This window comes from Gobio gobio, assembly GCF_949357685.1.
Source record: "Gobio gobio genome assembly, chromosome: 12".
NCBI lineage: Eukaryota > Metazoa > Chordata > Actinopteri > Cypriniformes > Gobionidae > Gobio > Gobio gobio.
This window is the reverse complement of record NC_137105.1, coordinates 15,792,639-15,807,970: the sequence shown is the minus strand read 5'-3', so window position 1 is coordinate 15,807,970 and position 15,332 is coordinate 15,792,639. Positions and strand designations below refer to the sequence as shown.

Sequence of the window (15,332 nt, the reverse complement as noted above, 5' to 3'; positions counted from 1 at the left end):
AGTCGGCATGAAACAGAATTTGCGATAGTCTTTTCTTCCATATCGTGACGTATCGAAATGCAACAACAACAACAACAACAACAACAACAATGACAAAAAAAATTAGGATGGGACTTGATTTTGACCATTGAAAATGGATCGTTGTGGTTTGCTATTGCTGTGGTCACATTTGAGGGACTATCACGGGTGAGCTGTAGCTGATTCAAAAAGAATGAGATGCATGATGCAGAATGAAAAATATAACCACTTTAAAAAAACATTGGGAATGTAGTAAATTTCGTTTGTATGGGAAGGAGACGGGAACCGGCAAACATTGAAAGCCTTTAATAAATAAACAACCACAAACTGAAAATAAAAGCGGCAGCCCCGCACGGATGACTGCCGCGCACACATATAACAAAACGTAAACAAAACACAACGTAAAATCCAGGCCTGGTCCTCTCTCGTCCTCCACTGATGTCGCTCCTCCTTATACGTCTCCGGGCTCCCTCATGAGAGGACTCGAGACCGGTGTGACTCGCAGTTGGTGCTCATTCTCAATCACCCACCGGTCCCGCTCGCTCCTCCCATGTCCCTCGCCAACCTCGCCACAGGGAACAATTAAACACTGTGGCAAGGTAAGGATTAATCAGAAAGCCATGACAACTAATTAACTAGAAGTTAAAACACAGGCAAAAAATTACAAACCCTGATTACAAATTTTTCAGAAAAAGACAATGAAACTAAACATGACATCCCCATAAAGTCCAAATTGAGGAGGGAGGGGGCTCTGGGGAACGACAAGGAGCAGGCAGAGGAAGACACCAAGGAGAAGTAGAAACATGAAGGCCCATGGTGGAGCCATGGTAGAGCTTTAGTGGAGAGGCTGGGCAGAACCAGGGAGACCAGTAATCCAGGGAGGTGGAGCCACTGGAGGTGTAGACACAGGCAAAGCAGAAGAGCTGAAGAAAAGTCTGGAGTGCCACGGTGGAGCCACATGCGGTGGAGGTGGAGATGTGGGCTCAGCAGACCTGGGCGGACTCGTGGTGACTGACGATGATGGTGGAACTGGAGGTAAGAAGAAGCCAGAGTGGTGGAGGTGCAGGTGATGACTTGGTAGATGAGGGAGCTCATGCTCAGCATTGAGCCAAGGGGGAGCCAATGGGTCGGAAGGCAGAGGTGGAGGTGGCTTGAGGTGGAGTTGAGGGATCCAGAGGCCAAGGTGGAACTGATGACTGGGAAGTCCCAGGTGGATTCACTGGAGGAGCCGAGAAGCTGAAGAGAGACATCGGTTGCGAGGTCGGGGAACTACATGGCTTTGGCAGCTTAGCAGTGAGAGGGAGGCTGAGGGTGCCATTTGTGATGAATGAGACTTGGAGCTGGGCAGAGCCAATGGCGATGACGGAGACTTGATGCTGGACAACAAAGACTTTGTGCTGGGTGACAAAGACTGGATGATGTTGACTGGGTGCTTGGGTGAACCAGCAGAGATGAAGACGACTTGTGACTAGACTGAACTAGCGACATCAAAGACCACTTGGAACTGGGACTTGGAACTTGGGCTCCAATATGAAAATAGCCTTTGACGATCACTCTGCCTTTTTCTTTGTGGCGGTTATGGGCTTAAAGGCTGCGGCATGTGGGCTGGGAGTGGGGCTGGTATTATTCTCTTCAGCTTGCCAGATAGTGAACTGCATTGCACCAGCACCTACTCCATATACTCTGCAAAGCTCCCTTAAAGACCATCCACAGGCAGGCATGCCTTCGACCACTTATTAAGCCCAGTGTGGTAGAAAACATGAAGCAAGCGGTTGGGGAAGCTGAACGGGATATCTTTCCCTCACAACCAAAAACACACTTCTTTAGTGACATTGTTGATTTTGTGGACTAAAAACAAAATGACATCGCTGCCGACAGTTCCCGTAACCCAAACGAAGCACGTTGATGGGCGTGCTCTTGCTCTTGCTCTTGTAACCCCCGTCAGTCGATTAGGGGTTAACTTATAGTAAAAATAATGGCTCACTAGAATTTGCTAGATTTTTGCATTTGGACCAGATTTATACTCGTCAGAAAACTCAAGGACATGTATGAGGCAAGACATCACACACACACACAAGTATATGATTTGAATGTACGTATTTATATAAAAGTGAAATTTTCCTTTTAGATTTAGTTTTGATAGAATATACAAATTGTGTATGTCAATAACACCGTATAGAAATGAACAAAAAACAAGCAAAATAAATTTAAATCAATAGTGCATCAATCAACCTTAAATTTGACTTTTAACCAAATAAAATAAATGAATTTTAAATGAAACTTCTCAAAAGATTCCTTCCCTCAAAATAAATAACACTTTGTTCTTGACTCAAGTGTTCAAATTCTAGATTTCTTCCTCTCTTCCTTTAAATATGACCTTATGTCAATATTAGCTCAATTTTAACTCTTTTGAATTTGTAGCTCAAATCAATTTTAAACAATAACCCAAATATCAGTATACATGTGGGTTCAAATATACAAATTTACACCATAACTCAATATGTACAAAACTGAATGAACAAAAATCTGTTCAGTACCCTTTTAGAATGCACAGTTCGATAATGTCAGTCCAAATAATAACAAATTACATTCTTCTTCTTCAGTTCCTTTAAAGGATGGTGCTGTGCTAAAAAAAAAAATTAAAAGAAGGAAATCCTCCAAACCTTCAAAAACCCGATGAAATACTTTGTTGGAAGCAATGAGGTCCAAGAAGGCAAAAAGGCCAAGAAGGCAAAAAGTGTCTTTGGTCGTCTCAAGGGTGGCCCGCCATCTTCACACAATGCACATTCGAAGTGTTCACATCATAATCAGTCCTCGAACAGAAAAATCCGGAATCTAAATTCTAAAACAACAAAACTGGCCGATTCCTTTGTGCATTAATGGTATTTCTTATTTTCTTTCAGGTTTCCACCGGATGACGCAACGATGGCCTAACGTTACTCAGATTTCAGCGCAGCAGTCGCACGGATCAACCGGATAAAGGTAAGTTTTTTTCTAAAACTACTTAAATTTGTTCCACAACAAAACATCTACAAATGACTCTTAATGAATCAACATTTTGTGCAGCTTCTAGCTCACGTTTCTTTTCTCATGCTCTCTCAAACTTTCTTTTTCTCTACGCAGCTTCTAGCTCACGTTTTTCTTCTCGTGCTCTCTCGAACTTTCTCCTCTCTCCGCAGCTTCCCCAAGGGGCGGAGTCAGCTTTACCTGATCGCAGTTAATTGGCTGCTCAGCACAGACAAAGAGCTCAAAATAAAATAATATTAAATTACATTATTTTCATTGCCTTATATTATAAATAAACCTTATCTAATATGAAATAGTTTGTATTTCAACTTTTTTTATTTAACTTATTATTTACTTCACATTTCTTGGTCTAACTGCATATCTTAAAACTGACTCAGACTACAAATGTTTTTGAGCCTGGGTTACACCCTGGTTGATGTGCACCTGCACTCCTCCGGGAGAAGTGCCCAAAAAACTAATTCTGCTCTTTATGACCTCATACAGTAGCCTGGTTTTACCAGACTCTCGTACATTTCATTTGTACATAGAGTCTGGCCACTCTCCATTGACAAGCGTTAACTTACTTGAAGGCGGGTCCTCTGTTGAAGTTTAAAACTATTGGATCTGCCAAGAGTCACTCTGGATCTGCCTAACCAATAGCTAACGTTTGGTCGTAACGTATGTCACGCGCCGTTCGCCTTACCACCTCAGTGTCAGTGATAAAACCTTGTGCATTCGGATTGTGATTTATTCACGGTGGAGAGGAGAGTTTTGTGATCGGAACGCGCTGCTCTCGTGGTGCATATCTTGTGCAATCATAACATGATTGTATGCTGTCAATAAAATGTCATATGCTTGGTATGATAAGAAGAAATGCTGCTGTGAATAACAGCTCAATTCAAATGTTTACGTGCTTTTCTTCTTTTATTTTTTGAGCGGTGATGAAATATTTTGCTCTTGTAAACACTTGCCAGTATTTAAAGAAATACAAGTCTAGAAATGCATTCAAATTACAGCTCACGCAACCAGTGCTCTGCAGGGGTCTATAAAGGATATAAACAGTGAGTTTTGAAATTATATATACTTGAAAACTCAGAGATGTGGATTCGGACAGCAATTACATTACCACACGACCTTGGTGTTTGTCAAAAGCAGTCGATAATTCAGCCTGGGATTTTCTCGCGGGTCGTGGGAGACGGATGGCTTCAGCAACTCCTTCACCACTAACGGAGCGAGCTCAAAAAGACTTTTCCCGGACCACAACATCAGCAGTACAGCAGTGATTGTTCTTGCTCCGTGTAACGGGAGTTCGTTTGTTCAGGGAAGAAGGAGGCGGGAACCGGCGAACGTTTAACAACTTTTAATCAAATAATAAACACAAAATGAAAGTAAAAGCGGCAGCCCCTCACGGACTGCCGCGCACAAACATAACAAAACACAACTTAAAATCCAGGCCTGGTCCTCTCTCGTCCTTCACCGGTGTCTCTCGTCCTTATAGGCCTCCATGCTCCCTCATGAGAGGACTCGAGACCGGTGTGTCTTAATCATGCACACCGATCTCGCTCGCTTGTCCACCTCGCCACACTCCGGCTTTAACTTCTGGACATTCGTCAGCGCTGCCACACACTCGCATCTTTCACCGCCGCCATTACTGAACTACAACTCAAACTAGCGCACGACATCAATGTCATTGCTCTCAGTCACTCCCTCTGTTCGCTGATTGGACCGGTAAAAAATTGTTTGGGCGAAAACCTAAGCATATACAGCAGTCCCAGACGGAGTACTGAAGGAAAATGAAAATTGAGCGGAAGTACGTAGGAGGGCGGAGCCAGGCTACTCATACAGGGCCATACTCATTAAAAAAAAATTAAAAAAATCCGAAACTTGTTTGAATCCTGAAGGAGTATATTTGGCACAGAAATACTCCATCATACGTCCAACTAGTTTTTTTTTTAAATTTTAGCCATGTTTAGCATGAGAATCCAACTCTTTAACAGTGTAAATAAGTCAGAATGCATGAAATAGCATTTGACCCCCCCCTTTAATTTACACTGAGAACAATCTTCTCGGTTACGGATGTAACCCTCGTTCCCTGAGGAGGGAACGGAGACGTAACGTTAGTGACTAACGAATGGGGGTTTCGCTTAGAAGCCTATCAACTTCGAGTTTTGAGAAAACGCCCAATGGCGTGCCAATGCCATGGGGCATGCGGAATTTGCATACGTAGCTCCGCCTCACTGCGTGAGTATATAAGGAAGTACGAGGCAATATCGCATTATGTTACCTGCTTGAGGAGCCAAGACTGAACTCCTGCGTTCCAGGCAACACAGCTCGATGTGGCAAGGGGACGTTACGTCTCCGTTCCCTCCTCAGGGAACGAGGGTTACATCCGTAACCGAGACGTTCCCTTTCGTTCAGTCACTACGACGTAACGTTAGTGACTAACGAATGGGGGTCCCAATATAATCCCGCCACTCAGCTGTCTTCCAGTGCCCTGCGTAAGTGTGAGTACCCTGTCGTAAGACTAGTACGGACAAAGGACTCCCACTTAACACAGGATTACCAAGGTACACTGGGAAGCATATCCCAGTGAGGGAATGCCAAAGATGCCTACCCGTGGGGAGGACTTAAGAGACACATATGACCCGGAGAGGGTTGCATATGGAAGATCTCTAGGGTACCAGCCGAAGGTGGATTTTTAACCCTAGGGGTGGCGGGGACACGCCAAGGGAAGAAACGCGCTCACTGCGGAGACTTACGGTGAAAAACACATGTGGGGGTCGCCAGAGGGAACCATGCACATGGGGCACCTGGCCGGACATGAGGGTCTGGGCTCGAAAGGGCAGACTGAACTGATGTCGGCGTCGACAGTGCTGGAGGAGCTCAGGGCTCTCGGGGAACTCACCTGAGGAAAAATCGCACGTATCCAGTCCGTGGAGTGGAGTGGCGAGCAAGCGAAGACACCTGAACCTGGTCCATCACCGGCCCCTCGGGGGGGCGAGTACATAGTCGGACACTGGCTCCACTCGGAGATTATAGAATCTGGCGAATGTGTTGGGTGTCGCCCAGCCTGCAGCTCTGCAGATGTCTGCTAGTGAGGCGCCATGCGCTAGAGCCCAAGAGGAAGCCACACTCCGGGTGGAGTGTGCCCTCACACCAAGGGGACATGGTCGGCCTTGCTGCTGGTAAGCCAAAGCAATGGTGTCCACTATCCAGTGAGACAGCCTTTGCTTTGAGAGAGCACTTCCCTTCCGCTCTCCACCATAACAGACAAAGAGCTGGTCTGAGGTCCTGAAACACTGCGTCATGTCTACGTAGGCGCGAAGGGCGCGTACTGGACAGAGCAATGCCAAGGCTGGGTCTGCCTCCTCCAAAGGCAGCGCTTGCAGGTTCACCACCTGGTCCTTAAACGGAGTGGTGGGAACCTTGGGCACATATCCAAGCCGGGGTCTCAGGATCACGTGAGAGTTAGCCGGCCCGAATTCCAGGCACGCTTCGTCAACCGAAAATGCCTGCAGGTCCCCGACCCTCTTGACTGAGGCCAATGCGGTCAGCAGAGCCGTCTTCATAGACAGAAACTTAATATCAACCGACCGCAAAGGCTCAAAGGGAGGTCTCTGCAGAGCAGTTAACACTACTGCGAGGTCCCAAGAGGGTACGAGAGGAGAGCGAGGAGGATTCAGTCTCCTAGCTCCCCTCAGGAACCTGATGACCAGGTCGTGCTGACTTACCTTTTTGTTCTCCAAGAGATCGTGGTGGGCAGATATTGCGGCCAAATATACCTTGAGGGTGGAGGGAGACAGCCTTCGCTCCAGCCCCTCTTGGAGAAACTCAAGCACGGACCCGATCGGGCATTTCCAGGGGTCTTCTTGGCGGGAAGAGCACCAGGTGACGAAGAGGTTCCACTTCAACGCATAGGCATGCCGAGTGGACTCTGCCCTAGCGGAAGTGATGGTGGCGACCACAGTAGGTGGTAGGCCACTCAAACCTGCCGCGTCCCGTCTAGGAGCCACACGTGGAGGTTCCAGAGGTCGGGACGTGGGTGCCAATGGGTGCCCCGTCTCTGAGTAAGGAGGTCCGGTCTCAGAGGAATAGGCCAGGGAGGGGCTGTCGCAAGGAGTATGAGTTCGGGGAACCAGGTCCGGCTGTGCCAGTACGGGGCGACCAAAAGGACCTGCTCCTTGTCCTCCCTGATCTTGCACAGAAGCTGTGCGAGTAGGCTCACTGGGGGGAACGCATATTTGCGTAGGCCCCGCGGCCAGCTGTGCGCCAGTGCATCCGTGCCGAGCGTGCCCTCGGTCAGGGAATAATACAGGCTGCAGTGGGAAGAGTCGTGGGAGGCAAACAGGTCTACCTGTGCGTCGCCGAACTGTTCCCAAATCAGCTGAACCGTCCGGGGATGGAGTCTCCATTCTCCCGGGAGAGGCTGGAACCGCGAGAGCTCGTCGGCTGCGTGGTTCAGGACTCCCGGAATATGGACAGCACGAAGGGACCTCAGGCGCTTCTGACTCCATAGGATGAGATGGCGGGCGAGTTGAGACATGCGGCGGGAGCGTAGACCGCCCTGGTGGTTGATGTACGCTACTACGGCCGTGTTGTCTGTCCGGACAAGCACATGTTGGCCCTTCAGCAACGCTCGGAAGCGGTGCAGGGCGAACCGTACTGCCAGCAACTCGAGGCAATTGACATGCAGGAGGCGCTGGGGTCCTGTCCAGGAGCCCGCGGCTGCTTGTCCATTGCACATGGCACCCCAGCCCGTGGCAGAGGCATCCGTCGATACGACAACATGCCTGGAAACTCGTTCTAAGGGCACACCGGCCCGTAGAAAGCTGAGGTTCGACCACGGGGTGAGTGTCTGTAAGCAGGCCCGAGTGACTTGGACCCGGAGCGTGCCAGACTGCCATGCCCATCTCGGGACTCGATCGCGAAGCCAGTGCTGAAGCAGTCTCATATGAAGCAATCCGAGCGGCGTTACCGCGGCTGCAGATGCCATATGCCCCAGGAGCCTCTGCAATAGTTTCAGTGGAACCGCATTCTTGCTCTCGATTTGTCGGAGGCAAGTCAGCAGAGACTGCGCGCGCTCGCTCGAAAGCTGCGCGTACATGGCGACCGAGTCGATCTCCATACCGAGAAAAGAGATCCTCTGCACGGGGCAGAGTTTGCTCTTCTCCCAGTTGACCCGAAGGCCCAGACGGGTTAAGTGGTGGAGAACCAGATCTCTGTGTCCGCAAACCTGCTCTCGAGAGTGGCCTAGTATGAGCCAGTCGTCGAGGTAGTTCAGGATGCGGACCCCGTGCTGCCAAAGGTTCGCAAGGGCTGCCTCGGCGATCTTCGTGAAGACGCGAGGGGACAGAGATAACCCGAATGGGAGAACTGCGTACTGGTATGCCCGCCCCTCGAAAGCAAACCGTAGGAACGGTCTGTGTCGAGGAAGGATGGAGACATGGAAGTAGGCGTCCTTCAGGTCGATCGCTGCAAACCAATCGCCCGGACGAACGCATTCGAAAAGGCGTTTCTCAGTCAACATCTTGAACGGAAGCCGGTGAAGGGATCTGTTCAAGATGCGAAGGTCCAGGATTGGCCGTAACCCACCGGTTTTCTTGGGTACAATGAAGTAGGGGCTGTAGAACCCCGACCTCATTTCGGCTGGAGGGACAGGCTCGATCGCACCCTTCGCCAGTAGAGTGGCAATCTCCGCACGCATGACGGGGGCATGGGCCCCGGTCATGGTATAGCGGACTCCCCTGTAACGGGGAGGAGCCTGCGCGAACTGAATCGCGTAGCCGAGCCTGATGGTCCGGGCAACCCAGCGGGACAGCCCCGGAAGCTGAAGCCAGGCTTCCAGAGACTGCACCAACGGGGTCATACGGACGACAGACGTACCCTGGGTGGGGCAGCGAGGCAGCGTTACCGGCGCGGACAGGGGAGGCTGTTGGGCGTCCCCGGGTCGGAGCACGGTTAACGGCTGCGCCCTGACAGAGGAGACCAGGGAAGGACTCGCGTTCCACTGGGGTCTGCTCTGCCAGGGGGCTGGCGACAGAGAGGGACGAGAGTGGCGAGACCCGAGGGTGGCGCGCACTGCCGTCACCGATCTCTGGGGGCTCAGGGATGGGGTTGTCAGTTCTTTCTTTAACCACATTAGGGTGCTGCTGACCCGGGGGCCAGCAGCTGAACAAAAGATTCTCCCCCGGCCCTCCACCGGGGGAAGGAGCGGCCCTGCCGCCGTCTCCTGGAAAGAACTGCCCATCCCTGAGCCGTCCGCATCAGGAGCGCCGCTTAGCCTGACGTTTCTTCGCGGGCTGCGGGGCTGGAGCGGACTGGGACGCCTTCCTGCGGCTGCCTCTGCGCGGCCCGGGTGGAGGCTGCTGCTTGGTTGGCGCAGAGGCGGAGGAAGCCGCGGGAGGGCGTCCTCGGCGGCGAGCAGGCTGAGGCACCTGCGCGGGCGGTGGGGTGGAGGCAGCAGCTGACCGCCGGGGCAGGATGTATTTTATTGCCTCAGTCTGCTTCTGAGCGGCCGAGAACTGTTGGGCGAAGCTCTCGACCGCTCCGCCGAATAGCCCATCCTGCGATATGGGGGCGTTGAGGAAACGTGTTCGCTCAGCGTCGCGCATATCGGACAGGTTGAGCCATAGGTGTCGCTCCTGGACCACGTTTGTGGACATCACCTGACCCAGGGAGCGTGCGGTCACCTTCGTCGCCCGGAGAGCGAGGTCGGTGGCGGCACGCAACTCATTGCTGAGTCCTGGATCAGCCCCTCTCTCGTGCATATCACACAGCAACTTGGCTTGGTAAGCCTGAAGAGTTGCCATGGTATGCAAAGAAGCGGCGGCCTGCCCCGCAGCTCTATAGGACTTCGCCACCAGGGATGACGAAAACCTACAGGCCTTGGAGGGGTGCTTTGGGTCACCACGCCAGGACGAAGCACTCTGAGGACACAGTTGCATCGCAACAGAACGTTCGACTGGGGGGACCCCAGTGTACCCATGAGCCGCGGCTCCATCAAGAGAGGTGAAGGCGGAAGAGGCCGCCAAACGTTCACGGGAAGACAACGGGGCCTTCCAGGAACGCGCGACCTCTTCATGCACCTCGGGGAAGAAAGGTATTGGAGGAGCGGCCGGACGGGTGTCCGGACGCGCCGCCCCCAAAAACGAATCATCCAACCGCGAACGCTCGGGCTGAGGCGGAGGGTTCCACTCCAGTCCAAGCGCTGCGGCGGCCCGAGATAGCATGGCTGTCAACTCTGGGTCCGACTCGGGCAATGCTGGCGCACCCGAAGGTGGCAGCACAGCCGAATCATCATCCTCAGATGACTCCAGCCCACCTTGTGATGCGGCGATAGACATCACCTCCTCCTCCGCCGCGCCAAACGCCACAGTCGGGACAGCAGGAGCCGGCCCCGATGTAGACGCCTGAGCGCGGACCGGGTCAAGTGCCTGAGAGGGGGGTGTGGGCCGAGGAACTAGCGTCGGAGCTTTGTTCCACACCGTCACCCTCAGATCACCCTGGTCACCAGCCAAAGTGCCGCCTCCAGAGGAGACCGCAGATTGGGGGGTGACGGAGGGGACTCTCGTTTCGGCATCAGCACGGAACTCACGGAGTCTCGATCGAAGCACTGAGATGGCCAGGTTCCCGCAGAGAGAACATGAGTCATCCACGAGCGCTGCCTGAGCGTGCTGAAAGCCCAAACACGTCACACAGCGCTCGTGCCCGTCAAAGGAGAAAAGCGATCTACCGCACCCAGAAGTGCACGGACGAAACATCCTGAAAAGGACGTGTCACGTGCAAGCTCTTTTATGAGAGGAAACTTTGCAGCCGATGCCGAAGCGCCCAGGGAAACACACACCAGCTGGATGCAGACCACTGCACAGATCAGCAGGCAGGAAGTATGCGATCACTGGAACGCGCCGTCACACCAACACCGACTGGAAAGCTGCTCGTCTCGAAGAAGCTGACAGAGTCTCAGAAGGCTGTAGGAGTGAAGAGGTAGGTACTCTTGGCTCCGAAAGCAGAAACATAATGCGATATTGCCTCGTACTTCCTTATATACTCACGCAGTGAGGCGGAGCTACGTATGCAAATTCCGCATGCCCCATGGCATTGGCACGCCATTGGGCGTTTTCTCAAAACTCGAAGTTGATAGGCTTCTAAGCGAAACCCCCATTCGTTAGTCACTAACGTTACGTCGTAGTGACTGAACGAAAGGGAACAAGCATTACACACTCGTGACCACAAGTAAAACAATGACAAACATAGGTTGTCCCGCCCTCACGGCAGTCATCAGAGTAAATATGTCATTACAAGAGGATGGCATTTATTTTGATTAAAGATTACAAGGGCACATTAATAAAAAAATTCAGATTTATAATAAAATGAAAATTGATGTAACCATTTTTTTTTTCTTTTACTTGTTCATCAGTTTACTTTAACTGAAATTGCACTAAATGAACAGATATTTGATTGTTACATTGGCAACTAAAATGTAAAAAATGTCTCAAATATCTTACTATATTGAAATACTAAAAATATACTTAATGGTTTCTAACAAAAGTATGTTTTGGTTTATTGTACCTTCACTGGCCATGTTTCACACTCAAGGTAATCACTGTAGCATATTTCTTCAAAATATGGATTTTCTTTAATTCATCCAGACATCCAGTATTTTTCTGTAAAATAGAATTAATATATGATATATCAGAATCTAAAAACCATAGGTGTCATACACTATACACATAAAAACGGAATATGTTCTGGTAATTTTCTGCCAGGGCATTAAAATTTCCGCTAACCCTTTAAACACAACCTAATGCAATTTGTAATTCAAAATACAGATAAAACGCCTGTAAAAAAAAAACAATATACGGAAAATCCCTTTATATTTATACAATACATTGTGCTCTATTTTTACTGTTTTTGTTTACAGTGCACATACAAAAGTAACTGCTGTAATAAAACGTACTTCATACTGTAAAAGTTTATAATATGTGAAAGCACTGACTTTTTAATAAAGACATTTTGAACAAATAGACATGACAAACAGACTGCAAGATAAATAAAAATGAATGCAGCCTTATGCCTACTTTTGCAATCACTTGGGCTGAAATTAATGATGATTTTATTATAAACACACACAACTCATAAAAGCATTTTCAAGAAAATGGTCATGCTAAATCGCGAAACGAGTTTATATCTTTTCATGAATGTACTCTTAAAACAATTTACTCTAGACATTTTAGAGAACAGATTTAACATGCTTACCTTGCTTCTGGAAAATAACAATGCTGATATGATGCCCTGAACTAAAGTAATCTTTCTGAAGATCTGCATTTTTGTTTCCTTTGTGAAATGACCCGCCTACAGAACATCCCCCATTAGATTTTATCTAATAGTTTCCATGCATTTCTCAATGATGAGTGGATATTTTCGAAACTAATCACAATAATAAAAACTAGATTAAGTTAAAGTGAGTTAAATTAGTTTAAATGATCTAAAATGAGCTTAGTGGGTTAAGTGAGCTTAAATCTCATGGATAAGATTATGACTGTAAATATAACATGATAAAAAAAAATAAAAAAATAAAACAGAAAACGGACAAGTAATTCTGTTCCAGACTGACTGCATTCCTGTTTTGCTTTGTTTTCAAATGAAACCGTATCCTCAAGGTTCCAAGTAAAGGTACAAAGAATGTGATATAGCTTAATTTTTTCCTGATTTATGAATATATTTAGGGTAGCAAAATTGTTAAGCATGACATAATAAGAATATAATTATAGATTATGAGTAATAATTTAGTTTTCAAATAAAGTAACTTATTTGAAAACCTGGTTTAGTTAACCTTTTATGCGCTCCCATGCATAACCTGAAAAAAACAGGCAGGAAATATGCAAAATGCCCTTTCAGAGCAAAATAAGCAAAGAATGAGGAAGGACACTTTTATCTCTAACATAGGCCTATATCACAACGTGATCTAGGTTTTAGCTTCTATTCAAACATACAAAAAGTAAGTTTTGTGTCTTTGGCAGTTACGTAGTAATACCAATATATTAACAACGAGACCAGGCTATAGCCTATCAGCAAACAGTACATGAATAATCATGTATTAATACATGAATTAATAGTTTATTAAACATGAACTCATGATTAGTGAAGATATGAACTAATCATGAACAAATGAGGAGCTATCATGAACTAAGACAGGAGTCATAAGGATTCATGCATGAAAAACAGCAGCATTAAAACATGTTAGTACATGTTTGATAATTAATGCATTAATTAACATGTATGAACATGTTAAACTAAATCAAACAGGCTCCTTAAGAATAAATAAGAAGTACTTTGACTTTGAATTAAACATGTGATTTAATACTGTCATAATTAAATAAAATGTCATAAACTGTAATAGCCTATTATAATCTGCCATCTGCAGCTTTGTGATTTTTAGCCATTTTTGTAAGCCATTAATTACACACATTTGTCTAATCAAACGTGGAAAATAGACTAATAATTATCACTAATCATTTCAATTTGATATAAACCGTTTTCAGATTTTTATAGTTCAATTAGGCTACGTTTAGTCACAACTAGTTTTCTTCCCGGAACTACAGTATGTAGGGTTTGTTTCTGGTGGGATACTCATTAGTGGCGCTCTCATCGCTCCTAGCGCTTCGGCTGGCATTTTCATCAAATAATATACGGTATGTCGACTGCTTTGATTAACCGAAATAATAATTTAAGACATGTTTGTATGATTGTTGTATTGGGATATTTTTGGAGGTGTGTACTTGAATTAACTGTATTTTTTAATTGTTTAAATGTAACTTATATGCTTCGATTAGCATTAGCCGATGGATGTGCCCTGTTTTACATGTAAACATGCCTTATGTGTGTCTTTACAGGTATGTTTGGGCTTTCTTTTAAGTCCATATATGTTTAATTATATAAATAAAAGAACTAGCCTACAAATACTTTTTATCTTTGTTTTGTTTGTTTTTTGTACCAAGGGTGTAAAGGAATAAGGATTCTTAGTGTATATGTTTATTCATTTTGTAATGAATGAATTGTTAGTGCATCATTGTGTCATGAGTCATGACTTTACTTCAGGGGGCACGGCATTACTATCTCATGGTTAACTTACCATACACTAACATCAACTAATGGCTTGTTACTGTATGGCTATGTCATGACTTTACTTGAGGGGGCTCATCATGATTAATTCATTATTAACTAACCATACACTAACATCAACTCATGGCTTGTTAATGCATCATTGTGTCATAACTTTACTTGAGGGGGCTCATCATGATTAATTCATTATTAACTAACCATACACTAACATCAACTCTTGGCTTGTTAATGCATCATTGTGTCATAACTTTACTTGAGGGGGCTCATCATGATTAATTCATTATTAACTAACCATACACTAACATCAACTCATGGCTTGTTAATGCATCATTGTGTCATGACTTTACTTGAGGGGGCACATCATGATTAATTCACTGTTACTTATCAAATTCAGCTCATGATTTATCATAAACTTCCAGCCTGGTCTCATTGCGAAAATGTACCTCTGGCAACGTTTTTGCAAACCACAAAATACGTACCAATATGTACATATCACTGCAGTTTCAAAGTGATATGTCCACTGGGTGCCGCCAAAAGCCTCGTTTTTTTCCCGGAACAGATGAGCGTCAATCTGACGTTTTGTGACATTGTTTTTTTAACGTACACCTACACTAAACCCTAAACCTAACCGATAGTGTTAACAAAAGCAAATGTGACAAAAATACAATAGTAACCATGTCTTGTTAGCTTGTATGAACTCATCTTTGAGCTCTTTTATCATGACTTGTCTTTCACGGGATTCGTACCTGAGCTTTCATTATTACAAGTACAAATCTGTACCAGCTGAGCTACTGAGCAAACTTATTATATAAAAAAAGCAGAGCATATGAAGCAGATTAAGTGACGCAAACTCCATAATTTATTCATTTACATGGGGAAAAAAAACGATAAAAAGTGCTTGCTGTTTTACTGCCTCTAGTGTTCATTTCACTTTGAAACTGCAGAGATATGTACTTATTGGTACGTATTTTGGCGGTTTGCAAAAACGTTGCCAGAGGTACATTTTCACAATGAGACCAGGTTGTAAACTTCCTATCAAATACACATGTAACTAGTATAACTAGTATTCAGCCCAGTTTAGAGAATGGAGGGACAGTATAATCACGGCCTGTGTCTGGGTGGAGAGAGAACTGTACGGATCCCAGCAGACGATCCCTCACTTCCTGACTTTACTGCATGTTTCCTGT

At 46.6% G+C, this 15,332-nt stretch overlaps 1 protein-coding gene across 2 annotated transcripts in view; it reads right to left on the bottom strand.

The window, feature by feature from the left end:
• LOC307135012 (adhesion G protein-coupled receptor F5-like) overlaps positions 1-12,327 on the bottom strand; it is a 54,290-nt gene extending 41,963 nt beyond the window's left edge. Inside the window, exons 1-2 of one of the 2 annotated variants that reach the window (XM_079831147.1) lie at positions 12,280-12,327; positions 11,593-11,687 (exon numbers count right to left, since the gene is read on the bottom strand). In XM_079831147.1, coding sequence (XP_079687273.1) covers positions 11,593-11,605 — 13 coding nt within the window. In that variant the 5' untranslated portion in view covers positions 11,606-11,687; positions 12,280-12,327. The remainder of the gene's footprint in view (positions 1-11,592; positions 11,688-12,279) is intronic. The other variant, XM_079831146.1, reaches the window with a different exon arrangement.
• Between the last annotated feature and the right edge of the window lie 3,005 nt (positions 12,328-15,332).